At 44.3% G+C, this 27,746-nt stretch overlaps 1 protein-coding gene across 3 annotated transcripts in view; it reads left to right on the forward strand.

Moving 5' to 3' along the window:
- Window positions 1-246: 246 nt before the first annotated feature.
- LOC119946748 (A-kinase anchor protein 8-like) overlaps window positions 247-27,746 on the forward strand; it is a 110,091-nt gene continuing 82,591 nt past the window's right edge. Inside the window, exon 1 of one of the 3 annotated variants that reach the window (XM_038768186.1) lies at window positions 247-383. In XM_038768186.1, the coding sequence (XP_038624114.1) occupies window positions 371-383 (13 nt within the window). In that variant the 5' untranslated portion in view covers window positions 247-370. The remainder of the gene's footprint in view (window positions 384-27,746) is intronic. The other 2 variants (XM_038768184.1, XM_038768185.1) reach the window with 2 other exon arrangements.

A 27,746-nucleotide genomic window follows, 5' to 3' on the forward strand; every position in this document is an offset into this window, starting at 1 on the left:
GTTTGGTCTTCAGGAACTTCATCTTATAGTAGGGCCCTAAGTGACTTTCAGCCAATCAAAATACATAACGTCATCAGGGGCGGACCTTGCCTGCAACTGATTGGCAAATCTGCCGACTGACGACTATGAAATGACGTACAACTTGGTGATAGGTAGAAGTGGTGGCCAATGAAAAAGGAGGTCTCGGTGTCCTGCCAGTCTATTTGGGAGGCGGGTTAGGCGGAACTGACGCAAGGTTGGTGCAGGAAGAAAGCGGAGGAAGGGTGGCTGTCGGGACTCTGAGTGATTCGCTGGTCCGCGCCGTTGCAGCTGTTGCTGTCACTGCTAATTACTGCCATCTGCGCCACCATCGCCAACCCCATCACACATCATGAGCTACACAGGTAGAGCCGGGGCCCGAGGAATAGAAGTATAGAACGGGAACTGGAGCCTGCATTCCAGTAACTCTTGGGTCGGGGAAACCGGGGGTTGTCTTTCCCGCGGCTTCAAAATGGCGCCTCATCGGTTAGGCCCACCACCTCCTCAGGTGACTTTCTCTTTCCCTTTTTCAGCCGTAGGCCTTCCTTTCTCCTGCACGGTATTGTTTTCAGAATACCCTCAGTCCCCTCTAATATCTCTTCATAAACTTGTTCAACCTTATCCCCCTATCCTTTTGAGGCCCCCTGCCTAAAACCCAACTGAATTATTTTGCCAGCTTAAACCGTTTCCGAGTGTAATTTTGCTTAGTCCTCCAAGTTATTTTCCCCCATCAAAAAATTCAGAGTATTAAAAAATATTTTGTTGCAGCACGGTTTACCATTTTTCATATTCAGAAAAATCCGGAAAGGCCCACTTTGTTTCTGGCTTCATAATAGAAAGAGACGAGTACAGAAGTAACGAGAATGTTCATTCCTTCTGTTCAGGACAATAGGTGATGAATTGTAAATCAGATCCCTGTTTTATCCTAGTTTATATTACATTATCCCGTTCGTGACTTTTAAGTACTTACGTTTTTATCCCTAAAATTTATTCCGGACAAAAAAGGAAAGCAGTTAATTTTTTCTACAAAATTCATTTTTGGAAAGAAAATGAATTTTCATCCTACTCTGAATAACTTTAATTAAAACTAAGAACTGGATTCGAAATTACGGTGGGCTATGAAATAATAATATTATGACCTAATTAATGTTCACTTACCCCAGCGGCTAGAACAGTGTTTGACATATAGTAAGTTCTTAATAAATTACATAAAAAGTGAAATCTAAAGTGTTGAATGCCTACTTAAGTTATTGCACTCTTTGTGCCCCGATCTTGCCTACTATCACTGACACCCTTCCTACTTCCTTCCCCTGGCCTGGAGTTCTCTTTCTCTCCATAACCATTAGACCACCACGCTCCCCACCGTTAAAGCCTCATTATAGTCTTCAAGAGGCCTTCCCCGATTCAGTTTCCTTTTTTACCAGCCCCCTCTCTCTTTTGTGTCACCTTGGTGCTTGTGCACTTGGTTCTTTGACTTTTGAGCATCTGATACTCACTCCATCCTCAACCCCATAGCACTTATGCACACATCTTTAAATTAAATATTATAAATTATTCATATTAATGTCTGTGTCCCCTTGGAGCCTGTAAACTCATTGTGGGCAGGGAATGCTTCTACCAACTCTGTTGGATTGTATCCTCCCAAGCTCTTAGGACAGTGCTCTGTACATAGTAAGCCCTCAGTAAACACAGTTGATTAAGTGTTTTACTCCCTGGTGAAATTTAACAGGGGAAATAAGCAGTAATTATTTACATGTAATTCTATTTATTCTGATAATAATAATAATAATAATGGCATTTGTTAAGCAGTTACTATGTGCAAAGCACTGTTATAAGCGCTATTTTGACACCTGTCTACCTGTTTTGTTGTGTGTGTCTCCTTTCTAGACTGTAAGCCCGTTGCTGGGTAGGGACCCCCTTTATATGTTGCTGACTTGTACTTCCCAAGCACTTAGTACAGTGCTCTGCTCACAGCAAGTGCCCAATAAATACGATTGAATGAATGAATTTACATATAGTGGAGGTGAAAGAGTAAAGACTTGATGTATCTCTGTAAGGCTATAAACATATATATACATGAAATTGAACTTATAGTGAGTCTACAAATAAATCAGTGGCCAATCGGTAATCAATCTATAGGGAGGCACAAACCTTAAAATAAATTACTATGGGAGAAATGGCAGAGTATAAGCTTATGGACCATTAGAATGGGGTAAATATAAGTCCTTAAGGGGAACAGATAGTAGATAAAGAAGTGAGTAAATGCTGTGGAAAGGATGATGAATAGGGAAAATGAGGTCCTAGTTGCAAATAAGTGCTCTGGAAAAGTTGATATTTTAGGAGAGTTTTGAATTTGGGGAGAGATGGATTGTCATAAATGGGGAGGGAGTTCTAGGCCAGAGTAACAAGTGGACAAGGGGTCAGTGGCAAGGTAGATGCGATATAAATACAATGAATACATTGGCATTATAGGAGTGAAGTGTACAGGCTGTGTTACAGTTGGAAATAATCAGGAAATAAGTAGGCAAGGAAGAGAGGTTGGGTGCTTTAAAATCAATGGCAAGGAATTTCAGTTCAAACAGGACAGGTGAATGGGCAACCTTTGGGGGATTTGGAGGAGTGAGAAGACGTAGACTATTTTGTTTTGTTTTAAGAACGGTGATCAGGGCTGCCAAGAAATGTAGATGGGGTAAGACTGGAGGCAGGGAGATCAGCAAGAGCATTGATACAGTAGACAAGGTGGGTAATTACTTGGATCAGTGAAGCAGCATGGCTTAGTGGAAAGAGCCTGGGCTTGGGTTGTGGGTTTGAATCCCGACACCTCCACTTGTCAACTGTGTGACTTTAGGCAAGTCACTTAACTTCTCTGTGCCTGTTATCTCCTCTAAAATGGAGAGTAAGACTTTGAGCTTCAGATGGGACAACCTGATAATCTTGTATCTTCCCCAGTGCTTATAACAGTGTTTGGCACATAGTAAGCGTTTAACAGATACCATCATTTTTATTATCAGCATGGTAGCAGTTTAGATGTAGAGGAAGAGGTAAATTTTAGAAATACTGTGAATTAGAACCAATTAGAGGAAGAGGTAAATTTTAGAGATATTATGAAATTAGAACCAGTTAGATTTGGAGACAAACAGTTTGTGGGTTGAATGAGAGAGATGAGTTGAGGATGATTTTGAGTTTTGGGCTTGTGAGACAGAGGATGTTGATACTGTCTACACTGGTAGAAAAGTTAGTGTTTGGGTGGGAAGATAAGGAGTTCTGTTTTGGACGTGTTTAGCTTGAAGTGTTGTCGCGGACATCTAGGTATAGATATCGTGAAAGCAGGAGGAAATGCAAGCCTGCTGGGAGTCAATCTCTGATATTTATTATTATTATATTGTTTATTATTATTATTACAATGGTATTTGTTAAGCACTTGTGTGGCAGGCACTGGGGTAGATACAAGCAAATTAGGTTGGACACATCCTTGTCCCATGAGGGGTTAGCAGTCTCAATCCCCATTTTACAGATGTGAGCCAGAGAAATGAAGTAACTTGCCCAAGGACACACAGTAGACAAGTGGTGGAGTAGGCATTAGAATCCATGACCTTCTGATTCCCAGGTCTGTGCTATATCCACTGTGCTGTGCTGTTTCTCATGTATTTAGTATGTACTGTGTACAGAGTACTGTACTAAGTGTTTGGAAGAGTACAGTGTAACGGAACTGAGAGATACATTCCCTGTCCACCACAAACTACAGAGGGGAAAGAAGTTGGGCTTGGAGATGTAAATTTGGGAATCATCCACATAGTTGGTGCCACGGGAGTGAATGAGTTCTCCAACGGAGTGGTGTAAATGGAGACTAGAAGGGGACCCAGAATGGAGCCAGGAGGGATTCCCACAGTTAGAGGGTAGGTGGTAGAGGAAGAACTCACAGAAGAGACCTAGAAGGAGCATTGAGACATAAGAGGAGGTAGGGCAGTGTCACCGAAATCAGGGTTAGATTTTTCTAATATTGAAAGCAGCTGAGTGGTCAAGGAGGGTTTGGATGGACTAAGAGGCTGCTGAATTTGGGAAAGAGGTCACTGTTTAAAAGGTAAGTTTTTATGGGATGACGGGGGCAAAAGGATGAAGGGGAAGCATAGGTGGGGAAATGCTGATTTGAGGTAAGTTGAGAGTCCTGAAGATGGTGGGATTTTAAGATATCTTTAAAGATGGAGGCAATCAATTGTATTCATTCATTGTCAGTCATACTTATTAAGTGCTTACTTTGTGCGGAGCACTGTCCTAAGTGCTTGGAAAGTAGAATTCAGTAAATAAAGAGAGAAAAATCCTGCTCATAGCGGGCTTACAGTCTAGAAGGGAGGAGATGGACATCAAAACAAACAAACAGGCACCAATATAAATAAATAGAATTATAGATATGTACACATCAAACTAGTAAACAGGTATTAATGTAAATAAATAGAATTATAGACATGTACATGTATACACAAGTGCTGTGGGGTGGAGAGGTGGGGTAGAGCAAAGGGAGCGAGTTGGGGCAATGCCGCGGAGCGGGGGAGTTGAGGAAAAGGGGGGCTTAGTGTGGGAAGGCCTCTGGGAGGAGGTGAGCCTTCAGCTGGGCTTCGAAGTGGGGAAGTGTGATTGTTTGGCAGATTTGGGGAGGGAATGCGTTCCAGGCCAGAGGTAGGGCGTGGGCCAGGGGTCGATGGTGGGACAGGCAAGAACGAGGCTGGCTGTAGAAGGAGAGAAGGGAGGGGAGGCAGGAGGGGGCGGGGGGATGGAGAGCTTTGAAGCAGACAGGAGTTTCTGTTTGATATAAGCAATGACTGCAGATTCTGAAGGAGTGGGGTGACATGTCCTGAACTTTTCTGTAAAAAGATAATCCAGGAAGCAGTATCCTTTCCCCCCTCCACAGCACTTGTGGATATTTGTAAATATTTATTACTCTATTTATTTTAGTAATGGTGTGTAAATAGCTATAATTCTATTTATGTATTTTGATGGTACTGACACCTGTCTACTTGTTTTGTTTTGTTGTCTGTCTCCCCTTTCTAGACCGTGAGCCTGTTGCTGGGTAGGGACTGTCTCTATCTGTTGCCAAATTGTACTTTCCCAGTGCTTAGTACCATGCTCTGCACACAGTAAGCACTCAATAAATACGATTGCATGAGTGAAAGAATGAATGAAGGAATTATAGACTGAAGTGGGGAGAGACAGGAGGTTGGGAGATTAGAGAGGAGGCTGATGCAGTAATCCAGTCAGGATAGGATGAGTGATTGTACTAACATGATAACAGTTTGGATAGAGAGGAAAGGGTGGATCTTGGTGATGTCATGAAGGGAGACCAGCAGGTTTGGTGACAGATTGATCATTTGCGGTGTGCAGAGCACAGGCTAAAGCACTTGGTAGAGTACAATGTAACAGATTTGGTAGATGTGTTCACCCTCCACAAGACGCAGTCTGGAGAGGAAATGAATTGTAGTCTTTGGGAATGTTGGTTCTTTTACAAGTATTTTACATAAAGCCAAAATACTAGCAAATAAATTAGGCAAGGAACAGTAAAGAGATTCAGTACAAGAGAATATACTGAAAATCAGGTTTAAGATTTTGGAATTTTTATATATTTGTTAAGCACCTCCTATATGCCAGGCACTGTAGTAGTAGTAGTAATAATAATAATAATAACAACAGTAATTGTGATATTTGTTAAGTGCTTACTGTATGTCAGGCACTGTACTAAGTGCTGGGGTGGATACAAGCAAATAGGGTTAGATGCAGTCCCTGTCCCACCTGGAGCTCACTGTCTTCTTCCCCATTTTACAGATGGGATAATGGAGGCACAGAGAAATTAAGTGACTTGCCCAGGGTCACCCACTAGACAAGTGGCATAGTTGGGATTAGAACCCATGACCTTCTTGACTACTAGGCCCCTGCTGTGTCTTCTACTCCATGCTGCTTCTACAGTCCTGTACCAAACTCTGGGATTTATACCAGTTAACCAGGTTGGACTCAGTCCATGTCCCTTCGGCAGACTTCATCCTCATTTTATACGTGATGTAACAGGCACAGTGAAATTAAATGACTTTCCCAGTCACACAGCAGACAAATGCCAGGGCCGGGATTAGACGCCAGGTCCCCTGACTCCCGGTCCTGTGCTTTATCCACTAGGCCACACGGCTTCAAATGCCATGGCAAGTCCCACTGGAATTTCATAAATAAATTTGGTGACTAGATAAAATCGAACCAGAAAAATCAAATAACATGCGAAGCCAGTATCCTAGGATTATTTGAAATAGAAGTTTAACACCAGATTTGCAGGTATCTAGTCCAGTATTCACATTTCATGTAGGTTTTGTTTTATTGTGTTTGGGGTGAATGAGCTGCAAGTGTTGATGAATCAGAAAGGCATATTTGTGAGACTTGTAGAAAAGGAGTCTGGTCTAGTGCAAAGGTCCTGGGAGTCAGAGGACCTGATTCTGATCCTCGCTCCGCTGTTTGTCTGTTGTGGGTGACCATAAGAAAGTCATTTAATATCTCTGTATGTCATTTTCCTCATCTGCAAGCTCTTAGTACAGTGCTTTGCACACAGTAAGTGATCAATAAACATGATTGAAGGAATGAATGAATGAATGTAAAATGAGGATTAAATCCTCACTCCTATCTAAACTATGAGCCTTAAGTAAGACAGGGACTGATTATTTTGTATGTATCCCAGTGCTAAGTACAGTGCTTGGCACATAATAATAATAATAATGGTATTTGTTAAGCACTTACTCAATGCCAAGCACTGTTCTAAGCTCTGGGTTAGATGCAAGGTAGTCAGGTTGTCCCACATTGGGTTTACAGTCTTAATCCCCATTTTACAGATGCGGTAACTGAGGCCCAGGATGTTGAGTAACCTTCTCTTGACCCCACTGCCCCTTCTAGTTATCACCCTATCTCCCTCCTACCCTTCCTTTCCAAACTCCTAGAATGAGTTGTCGACACTTGCTGCCTTGAATTCCTCAACACCAGCTCTTGACCCCTTCCAATCTGGCTTCCGTCGCCTGTACTCCACCGAAAGAACCCTTTCAAAAGTCACCAGTGACCTTCTTCTTGCCAAATCCAATGGCTCCTACTCCATCCTAATCCTCCTCGACCTCTCAGCTGCCTTCGACACTGTGGATCACCCCCTTCTCCTCAACATGTTATCCAGCCTTGGCTTCACAGACTCCATCTCTCCTGGTTCTCCTCTTACCTCTCCGGCAGTTCATTCTCAATCTCCTTTGCGGGCTCCTCTTCCCCCTCCCGTCCCCTTACTGTAGGGGTTCCTCAAGGGTCAGTCCTTGGTCCCCTTCTGTTCTCTCTGCACTCACTCCTTTGGTGAACTCATTCACTCCCAGGGTTTCAACTATCACTATCATCTCAGTGCTGATGACACCCAAATCTACATCTCCTCCCCTGCTGTCTCTCCCTCCCTCCAGGCTTGTATCTCCTCCTGCCTGTAGGACATCTCTATCTGGGTGCCTGCCTGCCATCTAAAACTCAGTATATCCAAGACTGAACTCCTTATCTTGCTTCCCAAACCCTGTCCTTTCCCTCACTATCCCATCACTGTAGACAGCACTGCCATCCTTCCCTTCTCACAAGCCCACAACCTTGTTGTCATCCTGACTCTACTCTCTCATTCACCCCACACATCCAATGCATCATCAGAACCTGCCAGTCTCACCTCCACAACTTCGCCAAGATCCACCCTTTACTCTCCATCCAGACCGCTACCTTGCTGGTTCAGTCTCTCATCTTATTCTGACTGGATTACTGCATCAGCCTCCTCTTTGATCTCCCAGCCTCCTGCCTCATCCCGCTTCAGTCTGTACTTCACTCTGCTCCATTATCTTTGTAAAGGTAGGCTTTGGGCTTGTCACTCCCCTCCTCAAAAATCTCCAGTGGCTGTCTGTTAACCTATGAATCAAGCAAAAACTCCTCACTCTCAGCTTCAAGGCTCTCCATCACCTCGCCCCCTCCTACCTCACCTCCCTTCTCCTTCTACAGCCCACCCCGCACCCTCCGCTCCTCTGCCGCTAAGCTCCTTGCTGTGCCTCATTCTCTCCTGTCCTGCCATCAATCCCTGGCCCGCGTCTTTCCACTGGCCTGGAATGCCCTTCCTCCACACATCCGCCAAGCTAGCTCTCTTCCTCCCTTTAAAGCCCTACTGGGAGCTCACCTCCTCCAGGAGGCCTTCCCAGAATGAGCCCCCTTTTCCCTCTCCTACTCCCCATCCCCCAACTCTGCCCTACGTCCTTCCCCTCCCCACAGCACTTGTATATATTTGTATATACAGCTTTATTACTCTATTTGTTTTACTTGTACATATTTACTATTCCATTTATTTTGTTAATGACGTGCATATAGCTATAATCGTATTTGTTCTGATGATTTTGATACCTGTCTACATGTTTCGTTTTGTTCTCTGTCTCCCCCTTCTAGACTGTGAGCCCATTGTTGGGTAGGGACCGTCTCTGTATGTTGCCGACTTGTACTTCCCAAGTATTTATTACAGAGTTCTACACACAGTAAGCACTCAATAAATACGATTGAATGAATGAGTGAATGACTGTAAGGCATTCTGTTTCAGACACGTTTAATTTGAGGCATTAGTTAGACATCCAAATAGAGATGTCCTAAAGGCAGGAGGAAGTACGAGACTGCAGACGAGGAGAATGGTTAGTACTGAAGATGCAGATTTGGGAATCATCCAGAGAGGAAAAGATTGTAGGCTAATGTAAGGAGTACTTACCTGGGAGTTGGAAGATCTGGATTCTAATTCAGGCTCCACATTTGTCTGCTGTGTGACCTCGGACAAGTCTGAGCCACAGTTACCTCTGCTGCAAAATAATATTGTGGCATTTGTTTAAGTGCTTACTATGTGCCTGTCACTGTACTAAGCACTGGGGTACATACAAGGATATGGGGTGCACACAAGTCTTATCCCCGTCAGAGAAGCAGTGTGGCTCAATGCAAAGAGCATGGACTTTGGAGTCAGAGGTCATGGGTTCAAATCTTGGCTATGCCAATTGTCAGCTGTGTGACTTTGGGCAAATCACTTAACTTCTCTGGGCCTCAGTTATCTCATCTGTAAAATGGGGATTAAGACTGTGAGCCCCCGTGGGACAACCTGATCACCTTGTAATCTCCCCAGTGCTCAGAACAGTGCTTTGCACATAGTAAGTGCTTAAATGCCATTATTATTATTTTACAGGTGAGGGAACTGAAGAAGAGAGAAGTTAAGTGACTTGAAAATTGAAGACACAAGACCTATTCTCCCTCAGACTGGGAGCCCTGTTGTGGGACCTGAATACCCCTCCTTGGCACATTCATTAGTTCATTCAGTCGTATTTATTGAGTGCCTACTGTGTGCAGAGCACTGTACTAAGTGCTTGGGAAGTAAAAGTCGGCAACATAGTAAGCCATTAACAAATACCATTATTATTATCAGTATTATTTTTATTATTGAGATGGTAGTTGAAGATATGGAAGAGAATAAGTTCTCTAAAGGCAGAACTGAATGAAGACAGGCAGTGGTGTAGTGTTAAAAGTCCCTGAGAGGTTGAGGAGGATTAAGATGGAGTAGAGGCCATCAGATGTGATGGTAAGAAGGGGAATTGGTGACCTTAGGAAGGGCAGTTTCATGGAGTAAAGGGAATAAAAGCCAGTATGGTGTGGATCAAGGGGCGAGTAAAGGGAATAAAAGCCAGTATGGTGTGGATCAAGGGGAGAATTGGAGGAGAGGAAATGGAGACAGTGGATGTAAGCAACTCACTGAGTTTGGGGAGGAATGGTTAGAAAAAGATGGGACCAAAACTTGAGGGAGATATGGGGTCATGAGAGCTTTTTTAAGATGTGGAAGACATAAGCATGTTTGAAAACATTAGGAAGGAAGCCATTGAAGAGTAAGTGGTTGAAATGGCAGAAAAAGAAGGAAAAAGGCAGGAGGCAAGTGTTTTAATAAGATATGAATAAATGGGGTCAGAAGTCAGTCAGTCAGTGGAATTTATTGAATGCTTACCATGTGCAGAACACGGTGCTAAGCACTTTGGAGAGTACAGTATAACAATAAACATATTACATGCCAAAGCGAGCTTTCAGTCTAGAGGAGTAAAGAGATGGTAATATAAATAAATAAAATACAGTTATGTTCATAAGTCGTGAGGGGCTGGGAGGCAGGATGAATAAAGGGAGCAAGTCAGGGGAATGCAGTACGGAGAGGGAAAGGAGGGCTTAACCAGGCAAGGCATCTTGGAGGAGATGTGCCTTGAGTAAGGCTTTGAAGGGAGGAAGAGTAATTTTACGTCAGGCATGATGTGGGAGGGCATTACAGGCCAGAGGCAGAACATGGGCGAGAGGTCGAGGATGATTGAGGTACAGTGAGAAGGTTAGTATTAGGGGAGCTAACTGCACAGGCTGGGTTACAGTAGGAGAGTAGCAGGGTGAGGAAGGAGGGGGCAAAGTGATTGAGTGCCGTAGAGTCAATGGTGAGGAGTTTCTGTTTGGTGCATGAGAAGCAGCTTGGCTTAGTGGAAAGAGCCTGGGCTTGGGAGTCAGAGGTCGTGGGTTCTAATCCAGCCTCTGCCACTTGTCAGCTGTGTGACTTTGGGCAAGTCACTTAACTTCACTTAGTTATGTCATCTGTAAAATGGGAATAAAAAACTGATGGCATTTGTTAAGCATTTACTATGTGCAGAGCACTGTTCTAAGCACTGGGGAGGATACAAGGTGATTAGGTTGTCCCACATGGGGCTCACAGTTTTAATCCCCATTTGACAGATGGGGTAACTGAGGCCCAGAGAAGTTAAGTGACTTCCAAAGTTAAAAAGCAGACAGTGGCAGAGCTGGGATTAGAACCCATGGCCTCTGACTCCCAAGCCCGTACTCTTTCCACTGAGCCATGCTGCTTCTCTAAGACTATGAGACTGTGGGCCCCAGGTGGGACAACCTGATCACCTTGTATCTACCCCAATGCTTAGAACAGTGCGTGGCTCACAGTAAGCGCTTAACAAATACCATTATTATTATTATTATTATTATTATTATTGTTGTTGTTATGCAAAGGAGTGTAGACAACCTCTGGTGGTTCTAGAGGAGAAGGGAGACATATATCAAACATTTTTGTAGAAAAATGATCCAGGCAGGAAGAGAGAGGTGTGGACTGGAGTAAGGAGAGACAAGAGGCAGGAAGGTCAGCAAGGAGGCTGATGCAGTAATCAAGCAGGATAGGTAAAGTGATTGGATTAGAGTGGTAGCAATTTGGATGGAGATGAGAGGATGGATTTTAGCCAATGTTTGAAGATTGAACTGACAGGATTTAGTAATGGATTGAGTATGTCGGTTGAGTGAGGGCGAGGAGTCAAGGATAACACCAAGATTACAGGCTTTAGAGACAGGAATAATAAGAATAATGTATTTGTTAAGCTTTTAATATGTTCCAAGCATTGTTCATTCATTCAGTCATATTTATTGAGCGCTTACTGTGTGCAGAGCGCTGTACTGAACACTTGGGAAGTACAAGTTTGCAACATATAGAGATGGTCCCTACCCAACAGCGGGCTCACAGTCTAGAAGGGGGAGACAGACAACAAAACAAAACATATTAACAAAATAAAATAAATAGAATAGTAAATATGGACAAGTAAAATAAATAGAGTAATAAATCTGTACAAACATATATACAGGTGCTGTGGGGAGGGGAAGGAGGTAGGGCGGGGGGTGGGGAGGGGGAGAGGAATGAGGGGGCTGAGTCTGGGAAGGCCTCCTGGAGGAGGTGAGCTCTCAGTAGGGCTTTGAAGGGAGGAAGAGAGCTAGCTTGGTGGATGTGCAGAGGGAGGGCATTCCAGGCCAGGGGGAGGATGTGGGCGGGGGTTGATGACGGAACAGGCGAGAACGAGGCACAGTGAGGAGACTACTGGCAGAGGAGTGGAGGGTGCAGGCTGGGCTGTAGAAGGAGAGAAGGGAGGTGAAGTAGGAGGGGACGAGGTGATGGAGAGCCTTGAAGCCGAGGGTGAGGAGTTTTTGCCTGATTGTTCTAAGCACTGGGGTAGACACTAGGTAATCGGGTTGTCCCACTTGGGGCTCACGTCTTAATCCCCATTTAAGGGGTAGGAGAGGTGGTTGAAGCAAGGGAAAGGGCCAAGACTCGGGAATCGAGCAGGGAGAGGGCTCAAACCCAGGGGTCTCACGCTCAAGAGGCATTCCCAGATCTCACCCAGGAAAGATGGTGGTGCCATTTTACAGTGATGGGAAAGTCAAGGGGAGGAGAGGGTTTGGGGGAAAGATAAGAACTTCTGTTATAGACATGTTAAATTTGAGGTGACTGGAGGAGGATATCCAAGTAAAGATGTTTTGAAGGCAGGAGGAAATGACAGACTGCAGAGAGGGATAGACATCAGGGCTGAAGATGTAGATGTGGGAATCATTCATATAGAGGAAGCCATAATAATAATATTAATAATTATGGTATCAATTAAGTGCTTCCTGTGTGCAAGATATTGTACTCAGTGCTGGAGTAGATACAAGCACGTTTGATTGGACTTGGTCTCTGTCCCCTGAGGGGCTCACAGTCCCAATCCCCACTTTACAGATGAGGTAACTGAGGCACAAAGAGCCGAAATGACTTGTCCAAGGCCACACAGCAGATAAGTGGTGGAGTTGGGATTAAAACCCATGACCAAGTGAGTGAATGAACTCTCCAAGGGAGTGGATGTAGATGGACAAGAGAAGGGGACCTAGAAATGAACCTGAGGGACCTCCACAGTTAAGGGGTGGAAGGCAGAGGAGCCTGCAAAAGAGACTGGGAATGAGGAGCCAGAGAGATAGGGCAAGAACTAGGAGAGAACAGTGTCACTGAAGCCAAAGTTGAATTGTGTTTTCAGAAGGGAGTAGTCGATAGTGTTGAAGGCAGCTGAGTGGATGAGGAGCATTAGGATGGAATAGAGACTGTTGTATTATTATTATGCAAAATCATAATAATAATGGTATTTGTTAAGTGCTTACTATATGCCAGACACTGTTCTGAGTGCTGGGGTAGAATCAAGGTTATCAGGTTGTCCTACATGGGACTCACAGTCTTAATTCCCAATTCACAGATGAGGTAACTGAGACTTCCCCAAAGTCACACAGCTGACAGGTGGCTGAGTTGGAATTCGAACCCGTGACTTCTGACTCCCAAGCAAGCCCATGCTCTTCCCACTAAGCCACGCTGCTTCTCAGGCCTCTTAGACAATAGAGAAATGATTGGTGACCTTTGAGAGAGCAGTTTCTGTGGAGTGAATGGGATGGAAGCCAGATGGAGAGGGTCAAGGAGAGAATTGGAGGAGAGGAACTTGAGAGAAAGACTTCAGTCAACTTGCTCAAGGATTTTGGAGAGGTATGGTAAGAGGGCATTGGGGTGAGCCATGGGATCAAGGGAGGATTTTTTGGGGGGATAGGGGAGACATAGGTATGTATTTGTAGGTGGAGCGGGTAGATCTCTTCTTGGGTTCATGCAATAAAGTTTGGGAGAGTCAAACAGATAGGAGGAGGGAGGACTGGAGTGGAGCAGGGAAAATTTTAGGGAGATAATGCCTAATGGATTGAATTTTGTTAGTGAATGCTGCAGCCAGGTCATTAGGGGGTTATGTCCAGATCATATTGTGGAGCCCTCTAGGGCTTGGGGAACTGCTGAGTTCCCCCCAGCATTTCTGTGCATACCTTTAAACTCTTGCTTCATTCAGTCAGGGGTACTCATAGAGCACTGATGATACTATTCATTGTGCTGGGACTGTACTAAGCACTTGGGTGCCACATGGGGCTGCAGTCTTAATCCCTGTTTTATAGGTGAGATAATGGAGACAGTTGAAAGATGTTCCATGATCGCAGTGAGCGTACAGTGTAGAGAGGGAGACAAACATTACTATAAAAAAAATTGTAATATATAATTTTAAGATATGCACAAGAATGCTGTGGGATTGAGGGAGGGGCAAATACCAAATCCCCAAAGATAATAGGTCCAAGTGTAGAGATGACACTGGTAAGATCGGGAGCCAGAGAAAAGAGTGCTTAATTGGGGAAGGCCTCTAGGGGAAGTTGTAATCTTAGAAGGTGGAGAGAGTGGTGGTATGGTGTATGTGGAGAGGGAAGAAGTTTCAGGACAGAGGGAAGATAAGGGAAAACGATTGGAGCCGAGATAGACAAGATTGGGGCACAGTGAGTAAGCTGTCACTTGAGTGTGCAGGTTGGACTATAGTTGGAGATCAGTGAGGTGGGAAGGGGGACAGGTGTTTTAAAGGCTATGGTAAGGAGTTTCTGTTTGATGTAGAGATGGATAGGTAATCACTGCAAGGTTTTGAGGAGTGGAGAGACCTGGACAGGATTGATTGATTGATTGATTGATTGATTGATTGATTGATTGATTGATTGATTGATTTGGAAAATGATCTGGGCAGCAGAATGATGTATGGACTGGATGGGGGAGAGACAGGAAGCTGCAAAATAAGCAAGCAGGCAGGTTCAGTAGTCAAAATGGGATAGGATAAGTGTGGTAACAGTTTGGATGGAAAAAAAAGCATGGACTCCTAACTATGTAGTTAAGATAGAACTTACAGAATGTGATAACAGATTGAATAACAAGCACTTAGTTCAGTGCTCTGCACACAATAAGCACTCAGTACATATGTTTGAACGAATGAGTGAATGAGATGAGTTGAGGGCAGAACCAAGGTTACAGGCTTGTGTTTCCCCTGACCTGTGACTTATTATCATGTCTGACTCTTCTGTCAGATCGGGATCATTTATCCTAACTATTGCACTCTCCCAAATGCTTAATTCAGTGTTCTGTCCAATCAGTGAATACAGTATTTATTAAATGTGTATTTTGGTCTAGGAGGGACAGAAATAAATTTGACTTCTCTGCTAGTTTTAAAGGTAGTTGTTCTTCATTTACCATACTTAGAAAGTGAGAACTGGAGGGTCAGCCTTGTATTTATTGAGCGCTTACTGTGTGCAGAGCACTGTACTAAGAGCTTGGGAGTGTACAACACAACAGTATCACACATTTCCTGTCTACAATGAGTTTACAGTATAGAGGAGGAGACAAACATTAGAATAAATAAACTGCAGATATGCACATAAGTGCTGTGGGGCTGGGATGGATGATGAATAAAGGGAGCAAGTCAGGACGATGCAAAACGGAGTGAGAGAAGAGGAAAGTAGGGCATAGTCAGGAAAGGCCTCTTGCAAATGTGCCTTCCATAAAGCTTTGAAGTGGGGCAGAGTAATTGTCTGTCGGATGTGAGGCAGGAGGGTACTCCAGACCAGAAGCAGGATATGCACGAGTTTCTTTTTAATGGATGGGCAACCACTGGAGTTTCTAGAGGACTGAGAAAATATGTCCTGAGCATTTCTGTAGAAAAAATTATCTGGGCAGCAGAACGAAATACGGATTTAGAGTGGGGAGACACAGGAGGCAGGGAGTTCAGCAAGAAGGCTGATTTCAATAATCCAGAAGAAATAGGGTGAGTGATTGAATTATCATGATAGCAGTTTGGTTGGAGAAGAAAGGACGGATTTTAGTGAAATTGTGAAGGTGTAATCGAGAGGATTTAGTGATTGATTATGTGCATCACCTTGACTTGCTCCCTTTGTTCCCATCTCCCAGCCCCCTGCACTTATGTACATATCTGTAATTTACTTATCTGTATTGCTATTTGTCTCCCCTCTCTAGACTGTAAGCTTGTTGTGGGCAGGAAATGTGTCTATTTATTGTATTGTACTTTCCCAAGCTGTTTAGTAAAGTGCCGTGCACACAGTAATCATGCAGTAAATATGATTAAATAAATATCTTGAAGACTGAGTCTGCCAAAAGAATTGATTGTAATGATAGTAATTTGCACGTTCACAAATCTCTCCTTACAACCAGCAAAGTTTTCACGATCACAGAGTACAAGCAGACAGGTAAAATGCAGTATTGGAAATGTTAAATGAACTTGGAAAAACTCTAGAACAAGGGCAAGTATTGGCTGAATTAATCATGAGAATTAAGTAATTAAGTTTATAGCCATATGTAATTTACGTTTGTAATTTATTAATGTTCGTCTCCCCCTCTAGACTGCAAACTCCTTGTGGGCAGGTATCATGGCTACCAGCTCTGTTGTTTACACCTTCCCAAGCTTTGTACAGTATTCTGCACAGCGTAAATGCTGAGTAACTATCACTGATTGATTGAGAACTGACGGTAAGGTTTTGGATGCTGCTGTCCCCCAACTCACGAGTATGTAGAACTGACCCTGGAGCAGAATTTATTCATTCGTTCATTCAGTCAGTCAGTCACTTATATTTATTGAGCGCTTACTGTGTGAAGAGCACTGTACTAAGTGCTTGGGAAGTACAAGTCAGCAACATATAAGAGGTGGTCCCTACCCAGCAACAGGTTCACAGTCCAGAAGGGGGAGACAAACAACAAAACAAAACATGTAGACAGGTGTTAAAATTGTCAGAATAAATAGAATCATAGCTATGTGCACCTCATTAACAAAATAAATAGAGTAGTAAATATATACAAGTGAAATGAATAGAGTAATAAATCTACATATATATACAAGTGCTTTAGGGAGGGGAAGGAGAGGGTAGAGGGTAGAGGCAGAGTGAGGGTATGGGTACAAGGAGAGGAAAAAGAGGGCTCAGTCTGGGAAGGCCTCCTGGAGGAGGTGAGTTCTCATTAGAGCTTTGAAGGGAGGAAAAGAGGTAATTTGGTGGATGTATGGAGGAAGGGCATTCCAGGTCAGGGGAAGGACGTGGACCAGGGTCGACGGCAGGACAGGTGAGAACGAGGCACAGTGAGGAGGTTAACGACAAAAGAGTGGAGGGTGTGGCCTGGGCTGGAGAAGGAGAGAAGGGAGGTGAGGTAGGAGGGGGCGAGGTGATGGACAGCCTTGAAGCCAAGAGGAGTTTTTGCTTGATTCATAGGTTGTCAGGCAACCACTGGAGATTTTTGAGGAGGGGGGTGTCATGCCCAAAGCCAATCTGTACAAAGATAATCTGGGCAGCAGAGTTAAATATAGACGGAAGCAGGGAGAGACAGAGGATGGGAGATCAGAGAGGAGGCTGATGCAGTAATCCATTCAGGGTAGGATGAGAGATTGAACCAGCAAGGTAGCGGTTTGGATGGAGAGGAAAGGGCAGATCTTGGCTATGTTGAGGAGGTGAGATCAGCAGGTTTTGATGACGGATTGGATGTGTGGGGTGAATGAGAGAGTGGAGTTGAGGATGACACCAAGGTTGCAGGCTTGTGAGATGGGAAAGATGGTAGTGTCATCTAGTGTGACGGGAAAATCAGGGAGATGACAGGGTTTAGGAGGGAAGATAAGGAGTTCAGTCTTGGACATATTGAGTTTTAGATTAATTAACTCATTCAGTCGTATTTATTGAGTGCTTACTGTGTGCAGAGTACTGTAGTAAGCGCTTGGGAAGTACAAGTTGGCAACATATAGAGATGGCCCCTACCCAACAACAGGCACACAGTCTAGAAGGGGGAGATAGACAACAAAACAAAACATGTGGACAGGTGTCAAGTCATCAGAATAAGTAGAAATAAAGCTAAATGCACATCATTAACAAAATAAATAGAATAGTAAATATGTACAAGTAAATAAATAGAGTAATAAATCTGTACAAACATATACAGGTGCTGTGGGGAGGGGAAAGGAGGTAGGGTGGGGGAGTGGGGAGGGGGAGAGGAAAAGGGGCTCAGTCTGGGAAGGCCTCCTGGAGGAGGTGAGCGTTCAGTAGGGCTTTGAAGGGAGAAAGAGAGCTAGCTTGGCGGATGTGCGGAGGGAGGGCATTCCAGGCCGTGGGAGGACATGGGCCGGGGGATGACGGCGGGACAGGGAAGAACGAGGTACAGTGAGGAAGTTAGCGGCAGAGGAGTGGAGTGTGCGGGCTGGGCTGTAGAAGGAGAGAAGGGAGGTGAGGTAGGAGCGGGCAAGGTGATGAAGAGCCTTGAAGCCGAGAGTGAGGAGTATTTGCTTGATGCGTAGGTTGACTGGAAGCCACTGGAGATTTTTGAGGAGGTGAGTAACATGCCCAAGAGTGTTTCTGCACAAAGATGATCTGGGCAGCAGTGTGAAGTATAGACTGAAGTGGGGAGAGGCAGGAGGTTGGGAGATCAGAGAGGAGGCTGATGCAGTAATCCAGTTGGAATAGGATGAGAGATTGAACCTACAAGGTAGCGATTTGGTTGGAGAGGAAAGGGTGGACCTTGGTGATGTTACAGAGGAGACTGGCAGGTGATGGATTGGATGTGAGGGGTGAACAAGAGAGCAGAGTCGAGGATGACACCAAGGTTGTGGGCTTGTGAGATGAGAAGAATGGTAGTGCCATCTACAGTGACGGGAAAGTCAGGGAGAGGGCAGGGTTTGGGAGGGAAGATAAGGAGTTCAGCCTTGGACATACTGAGTTTTAGATGGCGGGCAGACATCCAGATGGAGATGTCCTGAAGGCAGGAGGAGACACGAGCCTGAAGGGAGGGAGTGAGAGCAGGGGCAGAAATGTGAATTTGGGTGTCATCAGCATAGAGATGATAGTTGAAGCCGTGGGAGCGAATGAGTTCACCAAGGGAGTGAGTGTAGATAGAAAACAGACCAAGAACTGATCCTTGAGGAACCTCTACCATTAGGGGATGAGAGGGGGAGGAGGAGCCTGCAAAGGAGACTGAGAATGAACAGCTGGGGAGATAAGAGGAGAACCAGGAGAGGACGGATTCTGTGAAGCCGAGGTTGGATAATGTATTGAGGAGAAGGGGGTGTTCCACAGTGTCGAAGGCAGCTGAGAGGTCGAGGAGGATTAGGATAGAGTAGGAGCCGTTGGATTTGGCAAGAAGGAGGTCATTGCTGACCTTTGAGAGGGCTTGAGAGTTTTGGTGGAGTGAAGGGAACAGAAGCTGAATTGGAGGGTGTCTAGGAGAGAGTTGGCGTTGAATTCGAAGCAGCGAATGTAGATGACTCGTTCTAGGAATTTGGAAAAGAAGGGTAGGAGGGAGATAGGCAATAACTAGAAGGAGCAGTGGGGTCAAGAGAGGGTTTTTTTTAGGATGGGAGAGACGTGGGCATGTTTGAATCAATCAATCAATCATATTTATTGAGCACTTACTGTGTGCAGAGCACTCTACTAAGTGCTTGGGAAGCACAAGTTGACAACACAGAGACGGTCCCTACCCAACAGTGGGCTCACAGTCTAGAAGGGGGAGACAGAGAATAAAACCAAACATATTAACAAAATAAAATCAATAGAATAGAAATGTACAAGTAAAATAAATAAATTGACTAATAAATATGTACTAATACAAACATATACATATATACAGGTGCTGTGGGGAAGGGAAGGAGGTAAGGCGGGGGGATAGAAGGGGAAGGAGGGGGCTCAGTCTGGGAAGGCCTCCTGGAGGAGGTGAGCTCTCAGTAGGGCCTTGAAGGGAGGAAGAGAGCTAGCTTGGCGGATGTGGAGATGGAGGGCATTCCAGGCCAGGGGGATGACATGGGCCAGGGTCGACGGTGGGACAGGCGAGAATGAGGCACGGTGAGGAGATTAGCGGCAGAGAAGCAGAGGATGTGGGCCAGGCTGTAGAAGGAGAGAAGGGAGGTGAGGTATGAGGGGGCGAGGTGATGGAGAGCCTTGAAGCCGAGGGTGAGGAGTTTCTGCCTGATGTGTAGGTTGATTGGTGGCCACTGGAGATTTTTGAGGAGGGGAGTAGCATGCCCAGAGCATTTCTGGACAAAGACAAACCGGGCAGCAGTGTGAAGTATGGGGCAGTGGCGTGAAGGCAGAGTGGAAGGAACCAGTGGAGAGTGAGTGGTAGAAGATGGAAGTTAAGGAGGGGAGGAGGGAATGGGTGGGAGTTTTCATAAGATGAGAAGGGATGGGGTCCAAAGCACAGGTGGATGGGGTGACACTTGAGAGAAGGGAGGAGATCTCACCCGAAAATACTGCTGGGAAGGATGGGAGAGTAGTGAAGAGGGTTGAGAGCAGTGGGGATGGAGAGGAACGAGGGGTGTCTGGGGAGCTCAGACCTGATGGAGTTAATTTTACTAATGATGACATTTATTAAGTGCTTACTGTGTGCAAAGCACTGTTCTTAGTGCTGGGGAGGTAACAAGGAGATCAGGTTGTCCCACGGGGGTTCACAGTCTTAATCCCCATATTACAAATGAGGTGACTGAGGTCCAGAGAAGTTAAGTGACTTGCCCAAAGTCACACAGCTGACATTTAGCAGAACTGGAATTTGAACCCATGAACCTGACTCCAAAGCCCATGCTCTTTCCACTGAGCCACGCTGCTTCTCGTAATGAAGCTCGCTGCTTCTTCAAATGAAGTAGGAGTCCAGATAGTTGCGGGTGAGGGATGGAGGAGGGGGAGGAATAGGGTTCCTGAGAAGGGAGTTAAATGTATGGAACAGCAGATGGGGATGATGGGCATGGGTGTCAATAAGGGAGGGAAAATAGTTTTGCCTGGCAGAGAAGAGGGTAGAGTTAAGGCAGGAAAGGATAAATTTAATCAATCAATCAATCAATCAATCAATCAATCGTATTTATTGAGCGCTTACTATGTGCAGAGCACTGTACTAAGCGCTTGGGAAGTACAAATTGGCATCACATAGAGACAGTCCCTACCCAACAGTGGGCTCACAGTCTAAAAGGGGGAGACAGAGAACAGAACCAAACATACCAACAAAATAAAATAAGTAGGATAGAAATGTACAAGTAAAATAAATAAATAGAGTAATAAATATGTACAACCATATATACATATATACAGGTGCTGTGGGGAAGGGAAGGAGGTAAGACGGGGGGATGGAGAGGGGGACGAGGGGGAGAGGAAAGAAGGGGCTCAGTCTGGGAAGGCCTCCTGGAGGAGGTGAGCTCTCAGCAGGGCCTTGAAGGGAGGAAGAGAGCTAGCTTGGCGGATGGGCAGAGGGAGGGCATTCCAGGCCCGGGGGATGACGTGGGCCGGGGGTCGACGGCGGGACAGGCGAGAGCGAGGTACAGTGAGGAGATTAGTGGTGGAGGAGCGGAGGGTGCGGGCTGGGCAGTAGAAGGAGAGAAGGGAGGTGAGGTAGGAGGGGGCGAGGTGATGGAGAGCCTTGAAGCCCAGGGTGAGGAGTTAGCAAACAAGGTTTGCTTGGTGTTTAGACTTTTGCCAGCAGCATTCAGCAACTGGAGCATAAGAGCGAAGGAGGCGGACAGTGGCAGTGATCCAAGGCTTTGGGTTAGTGGTGCGAAAGTGGCTAAAGGAAAGGGGAGCAAGCGAGTTGAGTTGAGTAGAGTGTACTCAGTCTACCTGGCACCCAAGGTGTTGCGAGCATCTTTCTTTTTAAATGTCAGTATCTAGATTACCTGTGTCACTAATTGCAAGAGAAGAACAGAATAAGACTTCCTCCTAAGGTAAATTTGTTCTGGATCAGCTGTTCCTTGAGCAAATCAAGATAGCACATTGGATTAAATTTGAAATTGTGACTAGAATCCTTCGCATCAGCTCAGTATAGGCAACCCACTGCCATTTTAACCTGATGGTATCATAGTGGGAAGTCCAAAATATGTAACATTTAATGTCAGGAAAGGAAATTATAAGTAAAATTGTTTGGGAGGTTCTTAGGAAGCTGTTTAAAGAGTGTTAAAAGGCTGTTTAGAACCATTGAAAAAAACTGTTTTAGGGGACCTGGTAAAATGAGTAATAATAATAGTAATGATGGTATTTATAATAATGGCATTTATTAAGCGCTAACTATGTGCAAAGCACTCTTCTAAGCCCTGGGGAGGTTACAAGGTGATCAGGTTTTCCCATGGGGGGGCTCACAGTCTTAATCCCCATTTCACAGTTGAGGGAACCGAGGCCCAGAGAAGGGAAGTGGCTCACACAAGGTCACACTGCAGACAAGTGGCAGAGCTGGGATTAGAGCCCACATCCTCTGATTCCCAAGTCCGTGCTCTTTCCACTAAGCCACGTTTCTTCTCTGCAACAAAGAACAGTACAGTAGGGTATCAGGACAACAGGACAGAAAAAAATCAAGATACCCAAGCTGTCCTACTACCTGTCAAATTTACAGGGTAAAAAAAAATCATCAAATGTAGGGAATGGGGAAAGTCATCCATTTAAAAATTTAGGTCCCTCAGTGAAACTAGGAAATTGATAAGAAGGACAATCTAGTGGAAAAAGAATGGACCTCAGAGACCCATCCTTCAGAAGCAGCGTGGCTTAGTGGAAGGGACATGGGTTTGGGAGTCAGAGGTCATAGCTTATCAGCTATGTGGCTTTGGTCAAATCACTTAACTTCTGTACCTCAGTTACCTCATCTGTAAAATGGGTATTAAGACTGTGAGCCCCACATGGGACAACCTGATCACTTGGTAACTTTCCCAGTGCTTAGAACAGTGCTTGGCACATAGCAAGTGCTAAACAAATACCATCATCATTATTATTAGAGTCAAGAGAATATGAGTTCTAGTATTGATTCCACTTCATGCCTGCTGAATGACCTTGAAAAGTTACTTAAACTTTTCTGGGCCTCAGTTTCCTCATATGGAAAATGGGGATTATATGTCTTTTCTCCCTCCTTAGATTGTGAGCCCAAAGCAAGTCAGAGATTGTGTCTGACGTAGTTATTTTGTATGTATCTTGGTGCCTAATACAGTGCTTTGCACTTATCATTTACCACAGTTATTATTATCATTTTTAAATACATAATGAGTCACATTTAGGGAAAGAGAAAATTAGTCACACCAAAAAAGATTGAAGAGAGCAGTGCATGAGGTACCAAATCAAATAGCAAGCAATAATTCAAATAGAGGCTTCTGATTAGGGAATCAGAGGGACATGTGGATAATAATAATAATAATAAATAAGAAAGATAATAGAGGTTCATAATATTTTAATTTGGTCTTTACTGAGGAGGATAGGTCACCAAATCCAAATTTAGCAAGCAGGTGAAATGGAACTGGATTAAAGATTGTGAACACAACAAATGTTTAATCTAAACTGATAATTTGATGTAAATAAGCACAAGACAAAATGGTATCCTGGAAGTTTTAAAAGTACTTAAGGGTAATTTGCAAGAAGCACTGTGGTCTAGTGGAAGGAGCTTGGGTCTGGGAGTCAGAGGCCCTGGATTCTAATCCCAGCTCCTGCACTTGCCTGCTGTGTGACCTTGAGCAAGTGATGTTAAACTTCTCTGTGCCTCTGTTATCTCATCTTTAGATGAAGTTAGGATTGTGAGCCCCACATGGGACACGGACTGGTTCCAACCTACCCCAGTGCCTAACTTAGCACTCAAGTGCCAGTAAAAAAAAAGAGACATACAAGAGAATAGTAGATGGCCTGTTGTAGCAGGGGACGAGTGAACCACCAGTATAACCTCTGTTTATAATAACAGTTTCAGAGGTGATTGTTGGAAACTGTAAATGAGAAAAATCTCATTTTTAAACCTGGTAAATTGTTAGAATCTGCAACATGACTTTTCATTTAAAAAAACATTGCTCAGTTGTTCTTTGAGGTTCTTTGAAGGGATTAACAAGTATGTGGGTAGATGGGAAATCAGATGACTTAATATATTTAGATAATTTTGAAGTCCTGTGACAGTTTCAACAACAGAGATTTTCAGTAAAATTGAGAAATCATGGGATTGTGGGGAAATTTTTTTTCACAGACAGAAAGCCAACCAAAGGATGGAAAACAAAGGAATTGATAAATGGCCACTTTTAGGATGAAAATGAAAATTTTCTTAACAATCTTCGTAAATGACCTTTAAACTGGCGGTGACCCTAAGTTTTTTGGATGCTGAAATGAAGGAGATAAACATCAGCAACATCATATAAAGCTGAGTAACTCAGCTAAAATTGTCATTTGTGTTTCACATGCAAGGGTAAGGAAATATATGTAGGGAAAAGCACACTAGGTTCTTCCAGAATATGAATTTACACTGCACATTTTTGATAGAATGCATTTTGACTGTTGGGAGAGATTGTCCACTTATGCAGATTGGTCTTGACAGAGCATGCTGTTGTGTTGGGGAAATGGTTATGCATGTAGTCAAGGTAATACTGTGATAGGGCAACTTTTCTGTAATGCAGGATTTTTGATAAGACAGTGCACAGCCTTTTCTTGTATAATGCAGTATTTGCATTCTTAAATCAATCAGTCACAAGTATTTATTGAATACCTTCTCTGCAGAGAACCTTTACTAGGAACTTGGAAGAGTACTACTGGGTCTACAATACAATGGTAGATCCTATCTGTGCCTTCATGGACCTTAGGTTCTAAAAGCAGGAGAGACAAACAGTAAATTTAGTTGCTGGTAGGGAAAGGAACTGAGTTTAAGGATATTAAGTGCTGTGAGGGTGGGGAAGGCGGTAGTTGCAAAATGCTTAAAGAGCAGGCCCAGTTAAATGGTATGTTACCTTCTTACTGTGCCTCCATCTCATCTGTTTCTCCCCAACCTCTTGACCACATCCTCCCTGTGGCCTGGAACCCTTTCTCCCCTCAAATCAGACAGATAATTTCTCTCCCCAACTTCAAAACCTTATTGAAGGCACATCTTCTCCAAACCTTCCCTAAGTCCTCCTCTCCTCTTCTCCCACTCCCTTCTGCATGTTTCTTTATTCATCCTCCCTCTTAGCCCCACAACACATATGTGTAAATCTGTTATTTATTTATTCATGTATTATTATTTATATATTTAAATTAGCGTCTGTCTTCCCCTGTAGACTGTAAGCTTGTTGTGGGCAGGAATGTATCTGTTCGTTATTATATTGTACTCTCCCAAGCGCTTAATACAGTGCTTTGAACACAGTAAGTGCTCGGTAAATATGATTGAATGAATGAATAAAATGATTCAGGTAGTAGATAGAGAAGTAGCATGGTATAGTGGATAGAGAGCATAAGCCTGGGAGTCAGAAGGTCGAAGTTCTAATCCCTGCCCCACCACTTGTCTGCTATGTGACCTTGGGCAAGTCACTTAACTTCTCTGGGCCTCAGATACCTCATCTGTAAAATGGGGATTGAGATAGTGAGCCCCAAGTAGGAGAGGGAACATGTCCAACCCGATTTGCTGGAAGCTACCCCAGGGCTTATTTTAGTGACTGGCACATAGTAAGCACTTAACAAATACTATTATCATTATTATTATTATTATTAATATTATTAATATTATTTAATGAAAATAGGGTTGGGGAAGAGAGCCTACTCAGGGAAGCCTTTCTCGAGGAGATTTTCGCAATGTTTTGTACATGGAAAGAGTGGTGGCCTCTTGAATATGAAGGAGGAAGTGTCAGGAAGGAGGGTGGGAGAGTGTGACAAGGGGCGGATGATGTAAGAGACAAGGCGAAGGCACAGTAAATAGGTTGGTGAAAGTGAAGGTTGGTGTAAGTGAAGTATCCTAACTGGGGTTTAGTGGGAAAGAAGCAAGTTTAATATGGAAAAAATTGACTGAGTGCCTTGAATCGAAGGTAAGGAGTTTCTGCTTTGTGCTGAGATTATTGAGCAGCCATTGTAGAGGGATTTTTGCAGAATGGTATTTTAGAAAAGTGAACTGGGCAGTAGAATGAATATGAACTGGAGAGGGGAAATGCTGGAGGTCAATCAGTGAGGAAGCTTGTCAAGATGCCAAGTGCTTGGGTCAGTGTGGCAGCACTTTGATAGAAAAGAAGGAACAAATTATTGTGATATGGAAATAGACTCAGCAGGATTTAGTGACTGAATATGTTATCATCCTCCCTTCAAGGCCCTACTGAGAGCTCACCCCCTCCAGGAGGCCTTCCCAGACTGATCCCCTTCCTTCCTCTCCCCTTCGTCCCCCTCTCCTTCCCCCATCTTACCTCCTTCCCTTCCCCACAGGACCTGTATATATGTATATATGTTTATACATATTTATTACTCTATTTATTTATTTATGTATTTTGCTTGTACATATCTATTCTATTTATTTTATTTTGTTAGTATGTTTGCTTTTGTTCTCTGTCTCCCCCTTTTAGACTGTGAGCCCACTGTTGGGTAGGAACTGTCTCTATATGTTGCCAACTTGTACTTCCCAAGCGCTTAGTACAGTGCTCTGCACACAGTAAGCGCTCAATAAATACGGTTGATTGATTGATTGATTGATTGATTGATATGTGGGTTGAAGGAGAGAGAAGAGGTGAGAATGACACCATGGTTGTAAGCCAAGAATGAAGAAACTTTTGGAATTAAAATGTCCTGCTGAAGAAACTTGCATTAAGGAGAAATCACATACTTATGGTCCAAACATTTAACTCCCTCCTCAGAACCCCTGTCCCCTCGCCTCCCCCATCCTTTGACCTGGCCACTTCAGCAAAATAGACAGTATCAGGCGTGACCTACTGAAAATCTCCCCTGCCCATCTCCAGTCCCTTCTTCAATTCCCCCATCTTTCCCAGCACTTTCTCTAGAAGAAATATCCTCCTTCTCTCAAAATCCACCCCCTCCACCTGTGCATCTTTAAACCTCATCGAAACATGTGCCCCCTCCCTTCTTCCCTTCATGACTGCCATCTGGAACTGTTCACTCTCCAGTGACGACTTCCTCATTGTTCTTAAACATGCCCATATCTTCCCTATCCTAAATAAGCCCTCCCTTGACCCCACAGCTCCCTCCATTCATCACCCCATCTCCCTCCTACTCTTTCTAACCAAAATCCTTGAGCAGTCTGCCTACTCTTGCTGCCTCAAGTGCCTACTCCCGCTGCCTCAAGTGCTTCTCTTCGAATTCACTCCTTGATCCCCTCCAATATGGCTTCTGTCCCCATCATTCCACAGAAACCACACTCCCAAAGGTCACCAGTGAAGACCTCCTTGCCGAATCTAACAGCCTTTACTCTATCCTAATCCTCTTCAACCTCTGAGCTGCCTTTGACACTCCCGTCTCCTGGAAACATTATCCAGCCTCGGCTTCACTCAGTACTGTACTGTACTCTCCTGGTTCTCCTTCTACCTCTCTGGATGCCCATTCTGTCTCTAATGTGGGCTCCTCATACCTAACTGTGGTGTTGACTCAAGTTTCAGTCCTGGATCCCCTTCTTTTCTCCATCTACTCTCACTTCCTTGGAAGACTTATTCACTCAAGTGGCTCCAACTCTCACCTCTATGCTGATGACACTCAAGTTTACATCTCCTGCCCTGATCTCTCTCCCTCTTGGTAGTCTCATTTCTTCATGTCTTCAGGAAATCTCTACTTGGATGTCCTCCCTTCACCTCAAACTTAATATGGCTAATACTGAATTTCTTGTCTTCCCACCCAAACCTTGACTTCCCACTCTCTTTCCCATCACTGTTGATGGCATCACCACCGTTCCTATTTCACAAGCCCATAACCTTGGCATAATCTTTGACTCCTCTTTCTCTTTCCACCCACACATTCAAGCCATCTCTAAATGCTGTCAGTTCTACTTTCAACATCGTCAAAATCCACCCTGTCTTCTCAGTCCAAACTTCTACCACATTAATGCAGGCACTTGACTTATCCCACCTTAATTATTGCAACAGCGCCTTGCTGACATCCCTGCCTCCCGGCTCTCCCATCTCCAGTCCGTACTCCATTCTGCTGCTCAAATCATTTTCTTTCAAAAACGTTCAGAACAGTTTCCCCACTCCTCAAGAAACTCCAGTGCCTGTCCACCTCCGCATCAGACAAGAATTTACCTCACTATTGGGTTTAAAGCACTTAATCAC

Source organism: Tachyglossus aculeatus, chromosome Y3 (genome assembly GCF_015852505.1).
Source record: "Tachyglossus aculeatus isolate mTacAcu1 chromosome Y3, mTacAcu1.pri, whole genome shotgun sequence".
Classification (NCBI taxonomy): Eukaryota; Metazoa; Chordata; class Mammalia; order Monotremata; family Tachyglossidae; genus Tachyglossus; species Tachyglossus aculeatus.